Source organism: Protopterus annectens, chromosome 11.part0 (genome assembly GCF_019279795.1).
Source record: "Protopterus annectens isolate FY-2018-M chromosome 11.part0, PAN1.0, whole genome shotgun sequence".
Lineage (NCBI taxonomy): Eukaryota > Metazoa > Chordata > Ceratodontiformes > Protopteridae > Protopterus > Protopterus annectens.
The window spans coordinates 303391609-303418524 of record NC_056745.1 but is presented as its reverse complement, the minus strand read 5'-3'; the positions used below and the strand labels follow the sequence as shown (position 1 = coordinate 303418524).

General features: G+C 37.7%; 1 protein-coding gene across 1 annotated transcript in view; it reads right to left on the bottom strand.

Annotated features, from left to right (window-relative positions):
• Nucleotides 1-828: 828 nt before the first annotated feature.
• LOC122814936 (CUB and sushi domain-containing protein 3-like) overlaps nucleotides 829-26916 on the bottom strand; it is an 811796-nt gene continuing 785708 nt past the window's right edge. The window contains exons 11-12 of the mRNA XM_044087197.1: nucleotides 19206-19341; nucleotides 829-2733 (exon numbers count right to left, since the gene is read on the bottom strand). Of these exons, the coding sequence (XP_043943132.1) occupies nucleotides 2574-2733; nucleotides 19206-19341 (296 nt within the window). The 3' untranslated portion in view covers nucleotides 829-2573. The remainder of the gene's footprint in view (nucleotides 2734-19205; nucleotides 19342-26916) is intronic.

The window sequence follows — 26916 nt, the reverse complement described above, 5'->3', positions numbered from 1 at the left end:
AGCACTGAGGAGCATGTCACCTAATAGCTTCCAGTAAACCCTCTGGTAGGATCATGTAAGTTCAGAACCAAAACTCAGATCTTTTCATAGTTGCAGAGCAAAAGCAACCCTCAAATTAAGGTACATTTCAATCTCCATAGGTGCTTCAAATAGACACAGATAAACATTATACAAAAAGTTTAACACAGATATCATGGTGAAGGCTTCCAATAGTACTAAATGGAAGAGCCTCCTTCACATATAACTTCCCCACTGATTAAACCTTATGTTTTTAGGACATTTCTACTGCAAAATCCCAGAGCAACAATGCCTGCACTACAGATGCATGGTCATACAATCTTGAAACCTGTTGCTAACATGTAACAAAATGAAACACATAAAAAAAGCCCCCCACACATGCGCGCAAACACACGTGCATACACACACACACACACACACACACACACACACACACACACACACACACACACACACACACACACACCATAATTACACATATTAACAATATTATCACACAACAGCAGGGGTAAAGGAGAAAGTCCCACAACCAACAATCAGCCATCTCCACTCTTTCATGAAGGAGAAAATTATTTAACACTCCAGAAGAGTAAATTAATATGAGGAAGCCCTTCTTGACTGTAAGTGTGCTATAGATTTGTCCAAATGATCCCATGTGGAGGACAGAAAACATCACAACAACTGTATTCTGATTAAACAGATACTGACTGGACTAAAACTGCAACTTTAAAATGATGGAATGAAAACAGTTTTGATTCAAAAATGTATGTAATGCCAGTTGCTCATGGTAATAAAAAGGGAGTCCACGTGTAAAAAGCAATTAGCGATTTTTTTATTTTTACATTGCACTGAAAATTTACATGATACATTTTACAAATTTTATTTTCATAAAAATATATTTCTTTACAAAATGTTATGCATTAATATAAGAGGAGTAACCAGATGCAGAAGAAAAGGTTTTCATAAAAAAATTCCAAGTGTTCCATCTGCAGATCTGAGGGATGAATTCTAGTTATTGCAGTCATTTACAGTATCCAAACAATGGGAAATGCCAAAATAATGTTTACTAAATGATCTTTCATATCCATCCACCAAGAGCAAATGTGTGAATGAATACAAAGATATAGTTGGAAATGTCATTAATAAGTTAAGCAGCATAAAATAAAAAACGCACAATACCAAACAGAGTTTTAAATATAAGGAAAGCAGCAACCCTGGGTTTAATGAGTTTTTGGTAGGCACTCTGTTTAATTACAAAGCTATATATTTATATATATATTTATGAGCTACACCTTCACATTTGAAACTAAAGATTATGTTATGATATGGTGCAAACAAGCATTTACTATTGTAAAAATGAACAATGAATTCCTGCTGTGGAAGACGATGACAAATAGCCAATGAGAGGTGCAGTAGTCTAGAAAAATCAGTTGTGGTTTCTGCAGGGCCAGCATATTTGCCTGAACTACTGCAAAATGTTCTCATGCTTTACATCTAATTTCTAATATCCCATTCCTTACTACTGGACTGGGAGCTCTTAAAAAACTTCTCAGCTGTTGCTCAAAAGCCATGCTATTTCAGACTATGACACTAATTCTAAACAGTGTAATGAATTTGCTAGCCATGTTCAAATATGTGTTACTATAACATTTGTATTCTCTGTAGCTTCCTCATTCCTTGTTGCACTTGTTCTGTTTGTGGAAAGCATTAATAGTAAAATATTCAGAAATTACTGCTACACAATACAGTCAAAAAATAATGTAGTTTCCTGCCTTAAAAGAAATGGGAAACTGTCAGACTAGATGATGCTGAGATGTTTCATAAGCCCAGTACAGGAACAGAGGTGAAGTATCCTGGCTATTTTATCCAAAATGTGATGTACTACCTGGCAAACAATGTGCATCAAATCAACTAAAAGCAGAAAATGTGAAAAGCCATTTGCATATTTCCTAATTAAAACACAATGAGAAAAAAATGGAATTAGTGCTATTTCATAACCCTTGACAGTGAAAAGCGAAGTTACACTTAAATCTGTAAATGCTGATTTTAAGGAAACATTATACGGGAATGATATTGTGTCATTTATGTATAGCATACATGCTATTAATGTGCATATGTGTCAGAACACAAAATAAACCACTCTAAATCTGTTTAATTACTTGATATTTTCTGCCATAAATATTAAACCCAGCCACTTCAAACTGATATGGTGTACAAAGAGGTGTGGATGCTCCTCCAATATATGCAAATAGATTGTTTTTAGAACCTTTTCCTTTTTTAAAAAAAGAGAATAAACACTGTCCATGCACTCTTAGAGTGCAATAAAATTGTCCGCAAAACTCTCCATGAAAGCCATGAAGAAATAATTTGTTCCGAGTTCGTGAAATCATCTTCTGCTGATCCCCAGGAAAATGTGACCCAGTCGATCCTGAAGAGTGTGCTTTAGACACATGATAGGACTGCCTCTTCAACGTGTTCAGTTGCCATTCCGGACTTCAGTACTAGGTAAAGCACTACCATGTATGTAGGCTACGTACTCCAGTAGACAGCCTTCATTATACCATTGTGCAAACTGTGTTCAGGTTAGGGTCAAATCGTACAGCTTTTCCCTCCACAGATTTTGCATTTGTATCGTACATGGGATTTTCAAAAGCAGCTTGGCCATTATTGTTCTCATGTACAGAACAGCCCGTGTACTGTGTTTTAGGAGCAGTCCTACAAGACAAAAGATATTTATAGATTAGCATTAAACAGAAATGTGGTCTTTTGACATATATTAAACAATTAGTTATGTTATTTATACAATTAATTCCCTAAAGAAGAGAGTTAAAGTAATAAATATTTTTGGCACCGTTTATATATTAGATGCATTGGCACATTCATAAGGAAGAATGCTACAACCTTGGTGTGTGTATATCTATATATATATATATATATATATATATATATATATATATATATATATATATATTTATATATATGTATGTATGTATATCTTTGCTATCTTCAATTACTTTAATGGTCAATGCCATTAATTTAAAAATATAACTGAGCTGCAAAGTGATAGTACATTATAATTAATGTAATAAAAATACCGTGTGTTTACATTTATTGTGACCATAAAAGCATAAAATTGTGCCACCTTTTCTAAAAAGGCTTAGAAAACATTTCTTGTCTGTATCCGTTGATAACTGCAATACGCTATGACTTGTTACTGGCTATAAACATAAATTGTAAGAGGTTTCAAAAGAAAAAAGATCTACACACACTATTAACAAATACTTTTTGATATTAGGGCGGTTTAGCATGACAATTAGCATACATTTTAATGAAACAATATCACTGTCTCAACAAACGTATGATTGCCTATGTAGTAAGTGACGATTTAATAAAGATGTTTTTTGTTTAAAAAAGACAGGAATTTAATATTTTATGTAGTATTGCTTAGGTTATATGATATATAGCAATATATCTGAAGTATAATGTTTGTTATGTTATTAAAGTCTGATTACTTTTATATGAATGTAAATTTGCCTGTGTCACAAGTGATAACTCAATAAAGGTGATTGAAATAAAAATTAATCATACAGAAATGAAAACATCAAACCGGAAAAACCTGGCAGACTATAAACCGGGTTCAAGCGCCTAGGCAGCAAGACATTTCCCTGTGGTACATTTGACTGGGGACACATGGCTGAAGTGACAGTTAGCTGCAGAGAAATATAGCTGTTTGCAAATTCCCTGTCAGGAAAGAGAAGAATGTGTTGCCATCCCCACAACTTCAAGAACCAAAGTCACAGGGGGAAAACAATGCTCATGGTCCCCAAGGGAACATGAGACAGCAGGCAATATGGCAGGCATCAGCAGCACGCTGGCCAGAGGGCATGTCAGTGGCAGTACAAATGCAGTGCACAATGGGCAGTACATTTATAATCTGTGTGTGTGGATCATTCCCCCTTTACATTCTCTAGGGAACATTACCTAAAATGCATACTGGAGCATAAATGTGACTACAGTAGCCTGCAGGGATTCCTCCATGCTGTAGCACACTTTTATATGTTGTAGTTACAAAAGTATGTACTCTACACCAAGCACAACACTCATTACTTCTTCTGCCTCCATGCATTTGGTTATTAAAGCTGTGAGCATGGCAGTATGTGCTTCTCTTTGCCCACAGGGAATTTGCAAACAGCCATATTTCTCTGCAGCTGTCACTTCAGCCATGTGTCCCCAGTCAAATGTACCACAGGGAAATGTCTAGCTAGCTAGGTGTCTGAACCCCACTGCAGTACTAATGAAATTGTAGCATTTTTCATTGGAACTACCACATTCTGACATGGCAAACTTTGCCATTAGGTAGAGAAGTGAATGTGTTGTGGGAATTATGGTTTATAGAGTTTAATTTCTGTTCTACTGTTTATATAATAAAGCATTTTTTATAGGGGTTCAGGTTTAATAGCTCAGCTTTAATAACCAAATTTGCAAACAGCTATATTTCTCTGCAGCAAACTGTCACTTCAGCCATGTGTCCCCAGTTAAATGCACCGCAGGGAAATGTCTCGCTGCCTAGGTGCCTGAAACCACTGCAGTGACTATGTAGTCATTAAATCACAAAAGGCTACAGAGGTTTCATAAGAAGGGCTTGTAAAACAAGTTCACTACATATGTCTGGTAGAGGCATGTTTGCGGGGGAATTTAGTAAGGAGAGGTAGAGACAAATAAGTATAATGTTGTACATTACAAGGGGATCAGATCAGATTAGCTATGCATCATTTACAGTCCTCATCGGTTTTCAAGTCACCTATGTTTCTAATAGACACAGGTAGGGCAGGCAGCCTGTAAATGGTTCCTCTCCCAAACCCTTGTTTGTAAATGTTTCACCATCCAAGTTCCTGCTTCCTCTTATCAAGGGTATCAAAACTTGTCAGAGATTTGGGATGCATGGCTAGGCTTGAAAAGATCCTTGTGGTTGTTAGTAAACACCTATGAAACTAAGCAGCAAATTTCTGTAAAACCAAATAGTTAAATACACCATTTCATTCAGATATGTCACATCAAGAATAATTTATAGAACAGCCGCCCCACAAAGTGATTATAATAACAGCAAGGGTGTAGGTGGAACAGCCCTTTGTATGGGTGATATGAGTGGGCATGCTGCACCATCAGATAAACAACTGATTGAAACTAATTTTGATCCATTTGAATTTTGATTGCGGCTGCATTGTGTCAGTGATTTTTTTCACATATTTCACTTAGATCTTTCTAGGTGTTATGCTTGTGTCTTACTACTTTATTCATCATACATCACTCCAGGATTTCGCCACTAAATCTACTAAAGAAAGAATACAATTAGAATGGATTGTCTTTGGAGCTGAGTTATGCCATGCAATATCAACAGGATTCAGACAACTATAAAAGCTCTTTATGTGCTTAAAGTTCTGGCTTTCTGCAGAGTGAGTTAGATGCCACTTGTGGTTTCTGACGCCTTCTGACATTTCACTTGACAATGCTATTAGCTGTTATTATCAATTACTTTTAACATGTTTTGCATGGTTTGAAAATTTCACTTGGTATGAAATAAGCCACATTTGTTAAATGCCTGTGAACATATATTATTTTAGGCTGATATACATTAACAATTTAATATTTGCAGGGTGGTGCTGGAAAAACATATCTGTCGTGCACCGTTTATTTAGAAATGTAAACAATGTTGATCTTGTTGTAGCCAAATAAAGGAACCATAAGTTTTGCATCTCAAAAAGTTGGTCACTACTAAATGATGTTCCATTGGCAGACTAAACATTACCTAATTGAAAATAAGTTCACCATTAACTAGAATGTTGGACTATGGCCTTAAAACCGTACTACATATCATTTACAGTGCCAGGTTGACAGCTAAAAATTGCTTGTTAAAAGTGATTCTGAATAGTCAGCTTGGCAAATGCATCTTAAACAAGTATGAATACATTTTCAACAGTTATTAGAAAAATAATTTTCATGTCAATTACCTTTATCATTCCATTTTAATTTAGGCATTACTTACTTGTAAAAATGAAGATCGACTGCCATAACCTAAACATAGATTTTTTTAATTTTATTTTATTTAACATTTGTTTACTGGGAAAGTCCGACTGGGACAGAACCCATTTTCAGTGGAGGCCCGGGAAGAAAAGCTCCACAGTTACTCACAGAAATATTTACACGTAATACAGTTAAAAACATGCAGGAAAATTTTACTTGGGCTACATTTAGAGAAATACAATCTACATATACATGACATTTGCTACTAAAGTGTAAGAAACAGCAGATTAACATTAGTGTATTATCATATAGTTTCATTCATGAGTTGATGTGTTCATAGATTGCCTATAGATACCAGTATTGTCTACTGTTCAATAGTGGATTTATTCTATAAGTGACAGTACAGTATGTATATGTTAAAGGACAGGATGTAGCAATAAACGTAGGCAGGGAAATGGTCAGTAGGAGGAGTTGGAGTAGATAGTGACACAGGGCTAATGAGAGTGAAGAGAGGAGTTGTGAAGTAAAGGTATGTACGCTAGTTTAGAAAGTGAAAAAGGGGGAGGGAGGGTGTAGGAAAGTAGAAGAAGGAGAGATTGACTTGTTAGTCATAGGAAAAAACAAGCCCTACAAGATCATTGAATGAAAAATGACAGACACTACTATTCTAGAAACAACAAAGGGAAGGCATTCAGCCTATGAAATAACCATCCTGAAGACTCTTTGAAGACTGATTTTTTGGTATTTTGCAGTAACATGTTTTGTGTAGCATCTACATTTCTGTAGGGGAGGTGTTCTTGTAAAAATCATCTTCATCCTTCACCCTTTGAATGAAGTATTCATATGAGGTCCCATCTGCTTGAATTTGTTGTGGCTAAGGATGATGACAAATACAAAAATATTAGAAAAAAGAGCAAGGGAATCTCCTGGTCAAATGTTCACTAGTCTGTATGGTTGCCACCTTTGGTATCCCACCTGCAAGTACAAGCAAGCTGGAAGCCTATTGGACCAGCCAACACCCAGACTCCCCATCCACCAAAAATAAAGTAAAAATAAAAAAAAGTTGTTGTATCTTTCAGCTTTTCCCGGTTAGGGGTCGCCACAGTGGAACTCCGGTCCGCTAATGATTGGCAGAAGATTTTTACGTACCGAGTTGCCAGCCCTGACGCACAACCTTCAACGAAGGTATGCCCATTCACGCATGTCTCCACACAGAAGATGCTTTAGCTGAGAATCGAACAGGACAACGTCATACTGTGAGGTGACAATGCTACCACAGCAAAAAAGTAAGAAAAAAAATGAGTCTTTTGTTCTCTTTGCCTTTTACTTGATTCCATACAAGGAGAGGGAAAAATAATGGCAGCAATGGCAAGCATTTCGTGTGGTGGCTAATTCTACGCTATATTTTATTTATTTAGTTAGCTTTAAGTCAGCATACCAGGGGGCCCTGCTGGCCTAAATCAGGTGACCATCAAATGTCAACAGTGCAATGTCCATTTAATTCCAGGTTATACCTTAACTTACCTAATTTGGGTACAGGCTATTAGATGATGCTCCCATCCAATAACAGACAGAACTATGGAAAATGAAAGGCAGGAAGGGTAAACCAAACTAGCATTGTTTTGGTAGTAGGCATTTAGGTGGAAACTTTATACCTCCCTAAGAAAGTAATCATACATAGTACCCAGGTCAATGTGCAGTTATACACATGCACACTCTTAATTGTGAATCCCCATCCATCTGATTCCTAGTCTACTATAAGGAAATACCAACTCCTCCTAGAATTCCAATGTCCACTCCCCAACTGCCCATCAATAATATACCTCTTTATAATGGGAGAATCATGAGTTCCAGCTTCCTGCTGTGAATGATGTCATCATGGATTTAAGCAACTTGTTAAAGTGACTTTATGTGAAGCTGTTATAGTGCTGCCTGACTGACTGCTTACATAAATTCATACAGATATTTCAGGCACAGGCAATAATGCCCTACTTATCTGCCAATATATCAAAACAGTCACTCCTATAACTGTTCAAGCTGTCCTTAAAAAAGGCTAAAGTTGTCCTTGTAGTAATATAATACAGTATCTATTCCAGGCATTATCTACTCTCTCAGAGAACCAACATATACATCTGTCATACCTACATAATATCCCACACAGGTTTGTCAATGCTTCTCTACTTCTCTTTGATAACCTCAATCATTCTTTAAACATAGTGCATGTATTCAGTTTTATTGCATTTGTGTGGTACATCTTGTTTGAAAAAAAAGTCCACTACTCATAGATTGCAATCTACATTTCTAGGTCTTCAGAGACTTACTCAAAGAGGATGCCAAATCTAAATTTCTGGCAGAGTCATTACATATCCTAGATCTGTAGCATAACTTTTCAGGCTTGTGAGCTAACAAATCTAAAACAGAAGTGCTACCTGTTAATCAGGCTGGTAAGAATTTTGACTGGTAAGATTACCATTTTCCCTTTAAAGCAGTGCAAGACCCCCCAGAAATACCTTGCTATCACAGAAACCCTCTACTGGCTAGAACAAAAGTGTCAATCCAAACCATCTTTGGGAAGAGCTGCGTACAGCTGCACAAATCTGGAGGAGGATCCACCTTCCTTTGATGGGTCAGAAAAATCCTGCCAAATGATGCTTTGTCCAAATGAATTTTATATTTTAGAGCTGTGGAATGTTCTGACAACCTCAGCCAGTAAATGGGGTGCAGGCTACTGGATCTTCATTTGCATGGGTCAGCCTTTACATTACCGTAGCTTTTTATCAACCCAGAAAGCAATTCCCCTTTACAGGATTTGATAAGAGCATGGATACCATGTAGCAGGGTGTGGATATAAAACATCTGCAGATGCTGGTCTAACAAAACGATATTGTTTGTTCACCACTTTAGCAATATTCAGTTACTGACAGAATATATATAAGGATCAATATCTATGAGAATTGAATCTTCCAGTCTGGGGTAATCTTAGTTTGAAAGCTGATGAATACAATCTTTGCTGGCCCACCTGACAATCTAAAGAGATCCACAATTTATCTCATCTAGCACATCTGGGTTCTGCTTTGACAGCAGCCTCTTTTCTACTGTTAGGGGAATATTTCCAAGTAGAACGCAGTGATCCCTTAAAAGATATTCTTAGACAAGACCATCCATCTGTGAGTGTTGCAACTAGAAAATCATGTGATTAGTGATACTACCGAGTCTTAACACTTTTTGGTTTATATGCTACTCTTAAAAATGGATGCTGATTTTGCCAAGGCATGTTACATAACTAATTATGCAATTTCTTCAAAAAGGCAGTATTAGGATCTATTTTCCAACAGATCTGAAGCCTCTTCTGCTTAAGTAATACTCTTCAATTTCTAATAACACCATCTTAAATTTATTTATGATGGCACTGGACCACAGCTAGCAGCCAGTACAGGAGCTAACCAGAGCATTCTGTTTGCAAGGGTCATGAGCTACAATGGGCAGATACTTACATGTTATGGGAGTGTATTCATGTACTCCCACTTTGGGAGTTCTTAGCTGTGACAGTAGGGGACAGATTGGGTACATGCATTCTTATTCAGCCTCATAACTGGATACTTTGATACTCACCCCTTGTCCTTGATCTTGTCATACCCTGTCAGAATTAGGAAAGCACATCTGACCAGCACCAGTAGGTTTCATGCTGCTGCACAATGGAAAACCTCTTATTAAGTCTCAGGAAATGGCTTGTTTGGGTTTCTAATCAGATATGCAAATATACTGAGTTTTGCACACAGCTCAGGTTGCAGTTTACTTTGCTTTCAAATACTGAAGTGAGTGAAATATTTGATATATTTTTACCTGTTAGGGACATCTGTGGTCCACCTAGTTATTTAATATGTCCAGTGAGGTGCATTCCCAGAGGGTGGCCTAATTAATGCTGAATATAAGGGGGGCAATGACATTTTAACGTCCAGATGAAATTCCCTTTGCAATTAGCTGTACTAATTAGAAGAATCTCCTTGCTACTGTTGAGAAATGCTGATCAGACAAGAAGGCATTATCAACTCAAGTTCCATCAACGTCCATAACATTATCATTTTGAAGTCGAGTATTGTCTATGCTGTATATGGGCTGGAGGGATTGACTACCTAATATTTAATTTCAGGCTATGGTTTCATACACCAGATATTTATGAGTGCAATTTCTTGCTGAAAGTGTCATAGGGGAACTTGATAATAATTTCTAGTTTGCAATCATCTGCATTCTTAGCCAGATATTTTGGTTCATAGTCTGAAGATCAGAAAGGTAAATGTCAGACAGAACATGCAATGAACCCTGTGTCACCTTTCTACTCTCTGAAGAGACACGTCACCCATACTTTGTGGGTTTGGTCTATTAGTCAGTTTGCTAGCCATACTATTACATAGGGATCTATGTTTAAGGCACTAAGCTTACCAACTAGGCTAGCATGGGGGATGCTGTCAAATGTCAATCAGAGCATACTGTGTGGACAGCATGACCACTGTTAACAGCCTGGGTTACCCTCTTGAAGAAGTTAGCACAATTCATTAGACAGGATCTACCTTACATCTGACACAAGATTATTTACAAAGCAACAAAGATGATCCTATGTGCATTAGTTTTTAAATCAGTCATTTTTAAGATTTCATCTAAGGTTTCAACTACAATGTATATCAGAAAAGTGCCTATGATTGTTTAAAAATGAAAAAAATAAATAAATATAAATACAAACACTGCTTACTGAAGAAGAAACTGGTTGTTAATATTAAAAATATGGGCATCTGATACTTCTGTTCATAGAACTGCATAACCAGCCCAAACAATGTTTATTTATTTTTTAAAAAATTTTTTTTTTAATTTAAAATCAAATGACAAGCATTCACTTACAAAATCAAGATGCAGTAGTTATACCAAAAGATTTATTTTTGTAGTCTGTTTCACTTTCAGAAATACCCTTGAGAAGATCACTTGCATACCTGTGTCAGGGATCATTATCTTTTCCACCACATTAAGTATGACATCATTTATGTCTTTAAAATGGCACTGAAACTGTGTTCTTTCAATCAAGCACATATGAATATGCAAATATACTCTTTGTTAAAGCAGAAGTTGTCATTTTATCTGACCTTCCTAAGGCGGCAAGATTTGCCAGTCGCAATAATCAACTTACATCTAAAATATCTCATAACAGCTTTCATATGTGTCTTCTTTTGCAAAATAAATAATGCCAATATAAGTGTTTCAGCCCTGAGTGTTTATATTATTTATCTTTATTCAAAATGAATATCTCCTCCAGTCACTTTGGGCATCACGTTAAACTGCAGATAATGTAGACTAGTAAAACAGTTATCTATATGCATTTAGTACTGAGAAGTCCACAACCCCGATTTTAGTTGCAGATAATTCAAAGCAAATACAATTTGTTAAATACTATGATAGCAAAGATCACATTTTCTGTACAAAATAAGGGTGGTATTGATAGTCACACATACACAGCACTCACTTGTGCAAATTGTAGAGATGCACAAATACAGTGTGATTCACAGTGCAGTGTTAAACATATGTGCATGTCTCCCAAAATGTCAGGAAATGTTATACATAAATGAATACAACATGACATGTAAGTAAAGAAATGTTTGTAAATAATGTGTTGATGATATGGTAATGGAGCACCTTTCCTGCCTTTTTTAGAGTCACAGAATGCTATGCAAGTGTGTGCTGCCTGGTTATAAAAGGGTAAGCATCACTCTTTCCAGTCATTTTGAAACTGGCTAAGATGCAAATAGTAACAGCCTGTTTTGTGATTTATTGCATTTAATTTCTCGCCATGGTACTGCAACCTGGTGTGATCAGCTTGGTGCCCATGACATAGGCATTGTCAGAAATGTCTCCAACATTACAGTTTTGAGGAGCAGCAGATGCTTGATTGGATTTGTGTGGAAAGGGACATAATATGGGTTTTGGTGAAATTGTATGGCCCGCAAAGTGGAGTTGGGAGAATGTGTTGTCTGAAAATGCCTGTGGATACCAAGGTTTTAAATAGCTCACATTATGCATGCCACAGGGATCATCGAGAGAAAGAACCATAGGATCATATGATCATATGAAGTTACTAGGCAATTAGCCCTGAAGCCCTTACAAGCCTAGCCAAGAATTTAGCCTATGTTCCGACAACAGGAGCACCCGATGCCCCTGTTCAGCAGGGACACAGAATGGTGACATATTGGGTATATCAATGCCTTCTGCCTCAAGGACACTAAAGTAGTTCCTAAGTATTATTCTAGCTCACAGAGGCCAAAGGAGAGAGCTATCACTATGCTTGCTTCTTACAATCTGGCATTCTTCCCTGATGTGACTGGTGGTACAGAATACACCTGTGGGGCTATTAGTATCTCTCCTGGTCCTCCTCAGAATACATAGCTACTGTGAACAAACTACTTTATACCATTGAATTTTGGCGCCAATAAATAACCAATACTATTAGATGCCGCCACATTTCCAGGATTAAATGACAGTATTCCCATTAAGCCTGTCCTGGTAGCCCATTTATGAATTCATAGTATAGGCTTTAATAGATGAAATTAATATATTTGTATTTTATTTGTATATTTTATGAAATTATGAATAACAGTCTATTTAGAATAAGAGGTGTTATTCATTCTAATGTATTTTTTCAAAACAAACAAGTTAATGTATTTATGTGTGTCTTTAAAAGTAATGTGTAGATTATTTATTGATTTATATTGGCAAAAAAAATTCAATGGTAGTAAGTAGTTAGTTTGTATTCAGTAGCTATGTATTCTGAAATCAACATTATTTGTGTTGATGACTAAATTTATTTAATTTATTTTTAATAAATTGTCAAACTTTTAACTTTTTTTTTATTTTTTCAACTTATAGTGTGATCAATTTGTTAGCTGTTGTGTTTTGGGTTTTGTTTTTTCAGTTCCTGATACACTTAATACTACTAACGTATTCAGCATTGTTCTGAGAGCGACTGAGAACTACAGATTTCTCCAGGCCTCAAATCAAACCACGCAGTACTCAGTGGCAGAATGGCCTAAAACACCAGAAAAAAAAATCTCTGCCTTCATAACCAAATGGGCCATCTAGCAGCTTAAAAATTAAGGTTCTTGGAGTTCATACAGCAAAATAATGCAACTAGTTGATTCAATCTGCATCTGTAGTCAGACATTCTATTGGGGTTACTCCTGGCACAGGACACCATATAATTTACTTACTTCACACGCAGCGTTAATGTGTAGTTCTGTTCTCTAATGACGTTTATGTTGTTCAGCACTTGCTTTATCCCTTAAGCATACACTGCCTGCCTAGGACTCTTTCACTGAGTAGGCATTTGCCATAAGTCTTATGTGCCTCATTTGTATCTGCATTTCCACATCTGTCAGGTTATTATGCCTGTATCTTGTTTTCTGTGTCTGTGATATGCCGACTCTAGGAGTAACACAGTGGGTACTACTAGCTGGGGGACTTTGCTCTGCCACTTGGAACACAATCTATACCCCACTCCCTTACTACGTGACTATGTCAAATATTGCATGCGGACTGTGGTGTGTGTGTGTGTGTGTGTGTGTGTGTGTGTGTGTGTGTGTGTGTGTGTGTGTGTGTGTGTGTGTGTGTGTGTGTGTGTGTGTGTGTCTTTGTGTATGATCAGGGAAGTACACCGTATGTATTTACAGTATAATACCTTAGAACTGCATAGTACCAGTTCATTGTGTTATGTTTGATGGGGGTGTGGTTGACTGTGGGGTGTGACCTGCAAAGTGTTTGTTGTTGACAAAGGACATTGTTACAAATATGTGATGCATGCACGCAAACACTATTTTATGTAAAAATATGGGCTAGCTATTTCAGAGAAAAGATAGGGGATACAAAAGCATGTTTTCCTATGCTGTCAGCTGCACTGCACTTGTAAATTGAAGGATGTACCACAGGAGACTTGGAAGGTGGAACCTATTGTCAGTAGTTGCCAATACTAAAGTATCTGATATGGAAGCCACTGATCAGAAACTCTAGTCCTTGGAAAGATGTAAGACACTGTCTGTTTTTACTCCCCAAAATCAGAGCTATTGTATCTGATGTCTCCCATGCAGCTTTTGTAGAACGTCTGAGTAATTCAAGTCATGGAAGTACTAACTATGAAGAATGTAGCATAAACTGAAATGCCAGTTTGGTAGCTTCAGCTGTGAGAAGGCATAGGGTCAGGTTGACAGACCATTCTCTGACACATCCCTTCAGGGGCCTCCCAATGTTTGGTGTCATCCATATGATGCAGCGAAATCAGTGCTTTCCTTGACAAGCAAGTCAGTTGTAAGAGACTCTTGTGAGGGAGTCAGTATGCCTCCTTTTGCACAACTCCTTCCTGTGCACCTAAGCTGGAGCTAAATCAGACAAACAGGAAGATCTCCTAGAAGCTGAACTGGTCTGGGAAAGCTGCTTAAGTGCTTTGGTCCTTCTGTGCATTCTGAGAATCTACAAGGTCAATGGCTGAGCAAAAGAAAGCTCTGGAGCTAAAGATAAAGCTGGCATTAAGGTTAATTATATTGAGGGGGCACCCCATAGCACAGAAGAGTTTTGACTTGGAACTAACATGGCTTTTGACACTAACACTGGTGCTGAAACAACTGTAGAGAAAGTTCAAGCCATGAAAACAAAAGCTGCTAACTAAAAATACAGGAATCAGGGTTGTCACCAAAGCTTTAAGGCCAACAGTACTAGGAGTTAGCATCAGCATCTACAGGAACACCAGGTGGAGGGTTGAACCATGCCACTGATGTCAAATTCAGTGCTGATGTTTTGACAGTTGACAGGGATTTGTGTATCACTCTTTGGAAAAGGTGGAAAAGGGTTCTCCATTCCCAGCTGAGAACCTGGAAGGGGAAAGTGAGGTGAAAATATTCCTTCTGGGACAAGTAAATGGCATCCAAAAATGCTTCACAATTGAAACTCCAGCTATACTCTGTCACATATCGTCTACTCAGAGGCGATCTCTGCTTAACATACAAGGCCATGTCAAACCCAGAGCTGTTGGACATGCTACACTTAAAGAAATCCCAATCCCTCAGAACTACACGCTCCAGGGATCTAAACCTTGTCATCACAATAAACAAAACATGCTGGAGGGATAGGTTCCTGACCCAGAGATTCCCCAGACTCTGGAATAGATTGCCCATACATGTCAAGCAGAGTGCCTCTTTGGACCTCTTCAAGAGGAACCTTGACGATTGGATGGGAGAAAGGAAATTCACCCCAGGGATCACGTCAGTCGCCCTGTTAGACAGGGGTCCAGGAAAGTAAATAATGTGGGAAGAAATAGCCAGGGAATTGTTATGGCTAGGCTTGTATAGGCCCTAGGGCTGATAGCCTAGTACCAACCTATGAACCTATGAACCTATGAAGTCAAATGCCACTGATACAGGATCTCATCACAGTACTGATGTTCTAAGTGCTGAGGTCTCAACAATTATTAAAACCTGTTATTTAGCATCCAACTGGCAGCCATTGATCCACTAGGAGAAGGAGCCTGAATGGCAAATGCAGATGCAGAATTCTTTTTAACTCAGAAACTAGAGATACAATCTTTTCCACAGTATGAATAGGAACTTTTATCCATGAGATTCCATTATCTTAAAGTCCACCTGTACACACTGGAGTAGAAAGGCACATAGTCTCTGATGCATGTTATACTTTTTTCATAAAGACTGTTTTACACTGAGGGCTTTTAGTCCATGGAAGGACTAGGTCTTGAACTTGAAGGCGTAGAAGGCTTTTAAGGATGTTGCGAATGAGGAGACTAAATATATGATAACTGCTTACATCAATGCAATTGTGATTTAGTTTTTCCTGCATCAGAGCATTGAGGAAGAAAACTCAAATCAAATGTCATCCTGCATAGGGATACAACGATTCCCCTAAGTAAGTACACTTCTGGTGCCAATCCCGTGGAGGGATTTTTTCCAAAGGGACACTTGTGAAAACAAAATGCCTCAAAAGGCAACCACAGCAAACATGGTAAGAAATACAACCAGTGTTTCCCTAAACTGGGGGAAAAATCTAAATGAAGCAGTTCCACAGCAAAAAATGATAATACATGAGTTACCAATTGCAAAACTAATCTCACATGAACATGTGCACACACACACACACACACACACACACACACACCCACACACACACACACACACACACACCACACAACTGTGTGCACCCAACACTAGTACAAGAATAAGTTGTTTTACACACATATATATATCAAATCCGCTTCAGTCGACCATTTAGAATGTTGACCCAAAATGCTGAAATCATAATGCCAAAAAGTAAACCAAGGTGAAAATGAATATATCAAAAAACATGGTTCGATATATTCGACATAGCAGGAGGTGATGTCAGTCAACCATGCTAGGCACATTAATGTACTGTTACACTTCAAAGTCAATGGTATGTTAATGCTACTATTTTGAAGGGGGCTATGCCCCCCTGCAACTCCCCATGTGGGGGGCTGTGCCCGCCTCACTCTCTGCATATTAAATATACCAACTCCGAGATTGCAGTACAGTGAGGAAATGGGCTAATTCTCTCTTCCCCACTGAACTGCCATCTCCCAGTGCACCTAATCAGAAATGATTGAGTGTAACATGTCACTTGATCATTCAAAGTTGAGCACATTTGGCTCAATTCACTGTCATTTTGAAAACAATGATTTGAAAAAGGTGTCACTCGATACCCTGCACTTCAGAAATTTCATTGTAAACCTGTATATATATATATATATATATATATATATATATATATATATATATATATATATATATATATATTTGGTTATAAACTTATACTAATAAAAACACAGTTAAAAAGAAGAATAAAGACCAAAAGCAACAATGAAAACCAATGAAGAAAAGTACACCGGTTAAAACACAAAAAGTGTTAAGGTGAGCTTAGGCCAAAATAAAAATGTATATATGACAAAATTCATTTAACAATTTCATTAAAATATCATACTATACAATAAATGACTAGCAGCAATACCAGAAAAACTAATATTTAAAAGAAAGTATCACTTCTGACTGAGTTTTAACTAGATATCTAGAAGAATCGGTCTGGGGCTCTGGACATCTGTCAGGCACTTTACCTGATAATTTAGAGCTGTAGAAGGGAAGCAGCAATGTACATGCTGAAATGTGAGAGGTACTAAACAGCTTGGAAAAGTTAGGATAGCCAAGTATCTCTAATACTTGTGGCATTAGTTTCATGAGTTACTCCAATGCAATTGCGTGTTTCTGCTGACAAAATATCACAGTGAATTGTACTGATTTGTCCTTATACTTAGACTGAATCCTGAGCTCTGGCTGAACCAGTCCCTTATGGATTAATCTAGGAAAACTGGCTATTAAATTACAGACTGTATAATAAAAACACAGTTTTACAGCTTGAATAAACAAATGTCCTTGTGCAAGTCTGAAGCTATAACTTTGTTTTGCTCTACTCAATTGGACGTAAGTTGTGGTTACAGTCACATGCATCATGCACTGTGGGGGGTTCATGAAACCACGAGTGAGCATACAGTTTAGTCTACATTCTGCTGAGACATACATAGGCATATGCCATGTATCTCAACATACATTCAACAGGATTGTCAAAAGGCAAGGGTTCATATACTGCTGAGTCTCTCTTCTCATTGGACAGCATGAGGTACAGGATTACAGGCTTTGTGTGTCACACTAAACAGCCAGCACAGGAATGTAGTGCTCACTTCAATGTATTCTGCATGTGTGGGGTGAGTAGTGATGTTAGTGTTTGGAAACATGCTACTATTTCTTATTTATGGTCTAGCTGGAAATTAAAACAGTAAGGGACAGCAGAATATTATATTTTCCTAGTGTACTTATTTATTTGCCAACAGAGTCTGACTGGGACAGAGCCCATCTTCAGCAGAGGCTCAGGGAGAAACACTCCAGATGCATGGCTTTAGAATGTGGGAGGAAACCAGAGCAAACCCACATGAATGCAGGGAGGACATGCAGACTCTGCACAGAAGGTACCCCAGCCAAGAATTGGACTGGAGAAACTCTTGCTGTGAGGTGACAATGCTACTTGCTACACCGCCACTACATACATGCGATTTGCTCGTATACATAAACCCACCACACCATGCACACATAACTGCAGCTGAATCTTTATATTATGTTTCAGCTAAGCAAACATTCTCCTCTCCAAATCTTGTTAGGTTAAGGTTTATTACACCATTTCTGTCCAGTTTGTAAACCGAATCAGCCACTGACACTGCTGCATTTCCTAGCCTCAGGAAGGAAATGAATGTCGGCTTGTACATGCATATGTTTCTAAAATAATGGTACATTATCCTAATATCAGCATGTAATACATTAGTTAGTGACAGTGACTAGCAAATGTGGAATCAATTCAGATCACCATTAAGGAGAATGACTAGAAATAGTGCTCTTTAAAAGCCTTTCTGCTCTTCTACTAACTACTGGAGCATGCAACTCGTTTTAAAGTACAGTAGCTCACATACAAACTGTATAAAAAAAGAAATAACACTGTTACTCCATCTATTTATTATTCAAACAACAGGAACATCTAATAAGCAAATTATCATGGCACATAACAACTCTGATGCAATAATTTCCTTCCATTAAGGTACTATGCTGCAGTTAAATGTAATATATAGTCTTTTGTTGCTTCTGGGGAAAATGCAGGTCAGACAGTTTTTTAAGTCTCTTTTGCTATTAGTTAATCAATTAAGTAAATTTACTGCAGATTTTAATTCACAGACATTTGCAATGGCTATCCAACAATAAGGCCATTTTAGCACCACTCAGTACTTCTAGATTAAACCAGTGTAATGCATTGCATAGCATTTGATATGAAATGCCGCACTTGTTGGCAAATTTCTTTACTATGTGACTTTCAATCCACAACAGCAATGTCCATCACTGGCATATCCCACTCCATATCGAAGAACAACCTCTCATATGGAATGTTTTAGAAAGATTCTTACATCATTAATTTCAGCACCTCACAGATGATTTACTTTTACAGCAAAACGTGTTTGGATATGTGCATACTTTAATAAAATAAAGCTATTTTTCACTTATGGACAGTCAAAGATGCATACATACCTTTGCTTATAAAGGTAGAACCCAAAGCCTGCAAATATAAGGGCAAAAAAAGGCACAAGGATCGCAATGGCCACAGAGCTACTGTTGGTACCGTGAGGCTGATTCGGAGAGTTATTACCATTCGACATGTTGAGACCTGCAAAAAAACACAAACGCATCTAATTGTAATTCATTTAACTAACATATCAAATGAAGACAACAAAGTCAGTTTTAGAGCAGTTATTTCAGATAAAATAAGATTTCTAGTACTCCATAAATAATTTATTTATTTATTCATCTCTCTATTCAATCTGGTAACCAGGGTAGAGCGCTGATCCAAATGGACCTACTACAGTCTCAGCCCAGACAAATATAAATGACAGCAGACAAGCAAGTTAACAAGTATTAAGAAATCAAACAAAATGTTGTGTGAAGATAGCAATGAATTAATAACAGTGATAATAATAACATAGACAGTACATGGGGACAATAGGAAGGGACAGTTAGAATACGGAGAGAAAAAGAAGAAGATTGAACCAGCGAAGGAATACAGCACGAAATGTAAGTAAGGTAAAGGCAGACAGAAATGAACTGTATACAATGTGCATGAGATATCACGTATTAGTTTAGACAAATAATGTGAGGAAGACAAAGCTGCCTGACTAATGAAAGGGAGTAAGGGGGGTGCACTGATGTGTCCAGATGGAAAGCATTTGTAAACTGACCCAGGCTTGAGAGCATCTTTAAGCTAAGCTTGAAATGATGGGGATAATAGGAGGTCTTTAAGATTAGCAAAGAGGAATTCCCAGAGTTTAGGGTCTTGGATGGAGGACATATGATTAGTGCAATTAAATCAGTACTTTCTTCAAGTGTTATTGACTTAGGTGGAATCCTTGTTTTATACTTTCTGGTATATTATCGTCTACCGAAAATAAACAAATCTCAGCATCTGTTTCAAGAAATCCAACAGGTATATTGTGAAGGACAGAAATGAGTGGTTGAATTATTTAAATAATCAAGGTACAGAATGGCTGTATGGAACAAAGTAATGGAGCCCTCGTTAAATCCTACATGACATAGGTTAGATTACCAATTCATGCACTTCTGCAGTTAGGTGAAGAGGGGTCAGAGGGAGCATTCATTTCACCTATCTGATAAGAATGGTGCAGGCCTTCTTCTCCCTACAAAAGGAGTGCCTTTTGAAAAAGCCCTGGAAATCTGTTAAGACAGAAAGACAGCGGCCTCTCTGAGTGTCTTGGAGATACATACCATATATAAAGGGACTTGGTAGTATAAGCCTAACCAGGACGTAACTTTACCAGAGCACAGAATCTTAAATTTGCAGCAGCTAGCAATCATGATGTGGATCAGCCTAGCAGACATTGCACTGCATTTACTGGCTGACATGGGAAAATTGGGCAAGCATCCAAAAATATCCTAGCCTCTTACTCAGCTCTCACCTCTCCCTCCCTGCCAGATTTAGGACCTTACAAAACTGAGAGTCCTTTCTGTGAGTGTGAAGGGCTGTCCTGGTCCTGCCAGATGATTGGTCTCTCACACTCACAGGCAGGCAGTGGTAGGAGTTCTGAGCTTTGACAGACTGCCTGATGGATGATAGCAGGACAGTAATACCCATATGCAGTATGCCAGTAAGACTGTGTGTTCTACGGACACTTACTGCTACAGGTAAGTGGAATCTACGCAGTGTACTGCACTGCCTTTCACATTCTGGAAGGATGGAAGCAATCCAACTTGCTACACAATGGACTCCCACACGAGGCATGAGGTGCAGCATATAGTCAATACATCTGTGTACAGCAATCTGTGTACAGCACAGATGATAATTGTGTCATTCATACAGGATCATCTGGAGGCTATGTGGTGGCATTCTGGGGACCATGAGCATCAGGCTGTAACAGGAATCTACATGTAGGCCAAGGGAAAAAATAGCTACCCTTCTTAGCTGCATGCATGGCATTCTGTCCTCTGATTGGTTCTCACCTAATGATTAGGTTGTTAAGGGAACGAATGTCCAAACTGGAATGGAAACAATGTGATGATCAACAGGCTTTAGTGATAAAAATGACTTAACAATAGAAATGAAACAAAAAAAAAAAACGTAAACTGTATAAACATCTCATTTATTTAAGTGTAACATATAACAGCTCTACAATTGTTGTAATTTTTCATACTGGAACAGAGATAATATACAAACTGCAGACTTTACAACATGTGCTTGTTGTAAAACAGGGACCACAAGCAGATGAACTGCAGTCTTGCTTCACAAAGGCATCTGTGGAAGTAATCTGTCATTTTGGCTGCAGAACTGATGTCTGATGCATATATCAAAACCGTCTGTGTAAAGATAACAGCTTGCTACAGAACTCCCAATACAAGTGTTGAAGGTGACATAATTTTTGTCAGCTTTGTCCGACATACTAAAAATATCACCTATGATATTAATAGTGGACTTTAACCAAATACAGACTCGATTGCACTCAAAGCTGAAGCAAAGGTGCTATGGGCTGTGAGCATAGGCTGATAGAGGGCATGGTTGGCATTGTAGAAGAGGTGAGGTGGCATTCAGTCCATACAATCAGTACTGTGAATCATTTAAGAAGCCATGAACACATTTTCTAGCCTCAAATCTGAGATGGAGGAATTTTTCTTGTGAGGAGTCCTAAACGTTTTATTTTTCTTTTATTTATTTTTTGCCCTTACCTCTAAATGGACTTCTGTTTTTGGCCTTCAGTCTCCATCTGGTGCTGATGCCAAGGGCATCAAATGATAATGCTAATACCTGGTTGCACTAAGGAGTAATTTATCATATATTTCTAAATTCCTGAACACCACTTTGCTTAAATAATCTAGAATAATGGCTGATTTTGCTAGGGGCCTACATTGCCAGTCTTTATCTTTAGTTATTCCAACAATCTGGCCATTAATGTCAATGTACTTGGACTATTCAACTGTGTTTGCTAGCTCTTTCTTAAAGGTGGTCCTTTCTACAACAAGCACATTTAGTTATTTATGTATTTATTTATTTGTCATTTCTTTACCGGGAAAGTTCATCTGGGTCATGAGGTACCCATTTTCAGAGGAGGCTTGGGGAGAAAAGCTCCAGATATACAGTGGATGTAAAAGGTTTACACCCCCCCCCCGTTAAAATGCCAGGTTTTTGTGATATAAAAAATGAGACCACAATAAATCATTTCAAAACTTTTACCACCTTTAATGTGACCTATAGCCTGTACAATTCAACTGAAAAACAAACAAATCTGTTAGGGGAAAAATATAAAAAATAAAAAACGTACAATAAAATTGTTGCATAAGTGTGCCCACTCTTAAACTAATACTTTGTTCAAGCACCTTTTGATTTAATTACATCATTCAGTCTTCTTGGGTACACACCTGCCATCAATTAAACAGACTCTGATTAACCCCAAATAAAGTTCAGCTGTCCTAGTAGGATTTTCCTGACATTTACTCAGTTGCCTGCTACAGCAAAAGCCATGGTTCTCAGAGAGCTTACAAAGCATCAAAGGGATCTCATTGTTGAAAGGTATCAGTCAGGAGAAGGGTACAAAAAAAATCCCATAGTATTGGATATACCATGGAATACAGTGAAGACAGTCATCAAAAAGTGGACAAAATATATGACAACAGCAACATTGCAAAGAACTGAATATCCTTCCAAAATGAATGAAAAGACAAGATGAAAACTGGCCAGGGAGCCTGCCAAGAGTTCTACAGCAACACTGAAGCTGCCGAAATTTCTGGCAAGTACTGGTTGTGTACTACATGTGACAACAATCTCCTGTATTCTCCATCTGTCTGAGCTATGGGGTAAGGTTGCAAGATAGAAGCCTTTTCTTACACAGAAAAACATCTAGGCCTGGCTAAAATTTGCAAAACAGTACATCAAGTCTCCCAAAATCATATGGGAAAATGTGTTGGTCTGATGAGACCATGGTTGAACTTTCTGGCCACAATTCCAAAAGGTACGTTTGGTGCAAAAACAACACTTCGCATCACCAAAAGAACACCATCCCCACAATGAAGCATGGTGGAGGCAGTATCATTCTTTGGGGTTGCTTTTCTTCAGCTGGAACTGGGGCTTTAGTCAAGGTTGAGGGAATTATGAACAGTTCCAAATACCAATCACTTTTGGCCCAAAACCTTCAAGCATCTGCTAGAAAGCTGAAGGTGAAGAGTAATTTCATCTTTCAACACGACAATGACCACAATCATAAATCCAAATTAATAAAAGAATGGTTTCACCAGAAGAAAATTAAAGTTTTGAAATGGCCCACTAGAGCCCAGACCTAAATCCAATAGGAAATCTGTGGGGTGACATGAAGAGGGCTATGCAGAAGAGATGCCCTCACAATCTGACAGATTTGGAGCACTTTTGCAATGAAGAGTGGGCAAATATTGCCAAGTCAAGATATGCCATGTTGATAGACTCCTACCCAGGAAGTTCAAGGGTGTGCACTCTTATGCAACCAGCTTATTGTACATTTTTTTATTTTTTATATTTTTCCCCTAACAGATTTGTTTATATTTCAATTGTATTCTACAGGTTATAGGTCACATTAAAGGTGGGAAAAGTTTTGAAATTATTTTTTGTGGTCTCATTTTTTTATATCACAAAAACATGGCATTTTAACAGGGGAGTGTACACTTTTCATATCCACTGTCTATGGTTAACAGAATGAAAATTAGACAGACATAATAAAGTTATAACATTCAAGCACAAAATTTAAAAAAACTACACATTAGTTTGACAGAATAAAAACTCAGCAGACATAATAATGTCATAGTGTTCACGCATAAATTATATGGAAAGCCTGATACTAAGAAGAAGCATCATTATTTACATAATAAATCATCATCATAACGATTATTAATATTCTGAGGTCATGAAATATGGTAACAGATTATACTGGTGAAGGCATAGAATAGTACGAGTAGAGAAGGGTAGGGTGTGATAGACAGGATAGTAGGAATAGATGTGGAAAAGGTATGAGTGGAACCTCAGGGGAGTATGTGTAGAGGAAGCGAGGATAGGGTAAGTTAGTAGTGGAGACAGAGAGAGTAGAAGTAGAAAAAGGTATACAAGTATCTCAGCTGGGGCTCATACAGGAGCAAATCCAAGCTTTGTTGAAATATTCTTTTATAGAGGTTTTGAAGGAGTGCAGGATAGTAGCAGTTTTGATAGTCCTATAGTTTATCCATAGACCCTGGGGTTTTGTTAGGTTTATATGTTATGAGGAGACATTTTTTTTCAGATCTGAGATGTTTACTTGGGATCTAAACGTTGATTAATTGGCTAAGTGCAAGACTAGCTAGTGGGTCGTGGATAATTTTGTATACCATAGTGAGTTGTATGCATTGGAACAATATATTGATGCATTGTCTGATATACCTGGAAAGAAAGATGGTAAGAAGCCAAACGCTAATATAGGGCAATGCACCCGCACTCAGATACTAAAATTCTCAGGGCTGTCTCAGTGGTAGGTCAAGACCCCATGGCACCTATCATTGAGATAGAATACTAAGCTCATATGAAACAATCTCCTCTTCAGGCCCTGGAGGCATACCTTCTATCTTCATTTGTTAAGAATTCTGGACAAAGTCAAAAATAGTGGGGAACAAAGCCCAAAATCAGGGAAGTTTATAAATATTAATCGAATTCACTTAAAAGAACAACGGGTTTCACATCAAAGTAAAAAATGCTAATCTCTGCCTCACTGACCGACTATAATCTGCAGTGTTTACTGGATAATAAAAAAAGATTAAAAAAGACAATGTGAAATATGAGGCAAAATCAGTGACATTTTGCAAACTGGGACAATTGAGAGGTATGCATGGAGATCTCAGGGGAGGGGCGGGGTTGGAATCTAGCCAAGCATTGCTAGGGGTGGGACAAATTATGGGTTGAAAGGATCATGCAGCTGTAATTTGGAAGTGGAGGAGAAGATTTCAAGTGGAAAATTGATGGGAAATATTTGATTTAGTGCACCAGAAAGGCATGCAGAGGATTGCTCAGAAAGATGACCAGAAGTTGAATATGGCCCTAGAAGCACTGGAAAAGGGCAGTCTGCTTAGGCACAGAGGAAGAACGTGAGAAGGTTTGGTCTTAGGCTGTCTGCATTTAATGGCTAAAAAAAAAAGGCCAAAGCCAGCATCCCCTTGCAGCCTTACTTCTTTATCATATCAGAAACACAGAAGTTGAATTAAGCCCTTCAAGTTCTATGGCCATCATTTTAGCAGGAGAATGGTCACCATTAAAAACAGCTCTTTGATGGGATATCAGACATACTAACAGTTTCTAGAGGCAATGCTGGACAAAGTACAGCTATCTGAGGTAGTGAAGGATACAAGAGGTAGTGACAAACTATATTTGATGTTTAATAGTAGAAAGTGCGTCCATGACTGCACAAACCTTTGGCAGGCCCATTCAGGTCTCAGGTGCTTTAAAAATAATTCTAGCATGGCTTTTATTTTTATTTATTTATTTTAAACGTGTCTACTAGATTACTGCAATGATCACAACTGACCAAATTCAGTCTCAGCCTGTGAATGTACAGAAAATCAGAATTACATTTAGTAAGAGATTGCAAGAGTATAATGAAAATACACATCTGTAAAATACCACTATCGGCTACTAAAAATGTAATAGTATATACAATTGTAATATAATTATTTAAAAAAATTAAGATGAATCTCATTAAGAAGAGAGGAACATGTAGAAAGTGATAAACAGCTGGGCATTATGGGCTAAGGTGCAAAGTGATTTTAATAATACTTTTATGAAAGTAGAGGTAGTCCCCACTTTTGAGGGCTATTGAGGTTTTCAGGTCAACACCCGGTCAAACTGAAGATATTGCATGACTTGTTAAGCAGCAACATAGAGGCAAGTCATCTACTGGAACAGGGCTTTAAGAATGGGATTCCATTTCAGGTATACTTGTTGGCAATAGAAGTTAGGTGCAAGAATTTGAAATCTAAAACAGGCAAAAAGGAGACAGTCCAGGCATTGTCAGGCCACAAGTTAAGGGTCAGTAGGGCTGCATACCCAATTAAACAGCTACCATTCAAACTTTCAGTGTTTCCATTTTAGGATAGGTGCCAAAAATGTAAAGTTCTAGAGGAGTATTATCTCATTCAACACATATTTTACATATGAAAGTGGGATTTGTGAGTGACAGCACTAACAGACAGGTGACAAAGGTTCAACACTCATCACTGGGTTATGCATTTAGGATTCTATGGGTGGTGCATGACCTGTGTTTAGCTAAGATAGACAGGGAGGTTCTGTCATTTACCTATATATTGCTAGAATTATTATTTGTTGGGTACGTGATTGAAAACACTGATATGATATTATGGTAAAGCCATTTTTATGATGGGTTGTGCTGTGACCCATGCCATTTTTGAAATGTTCAGCATGACCTTATACTTTCAAATATTAGTCAGCTGACATAGAAGGAAATCAGGAAATTACTTAAATGATTTATGTCATCATAGGGAGAGTGACAACAGTACCAGGGAAGGAATCAAGGCTTTAAGCATATGTGGTAAGACACTAAAACAATCCCAGCATCAGACAAGCTGGAGTGGTTTGCGAGAATGTTAAATTTTGTAGATCTACAAAATGAAATACCATCTCAGACCTTTAAGTAGGCTGCTGATAAGCTTAATATGCTAAGAGAGAAGACTGGGTTGT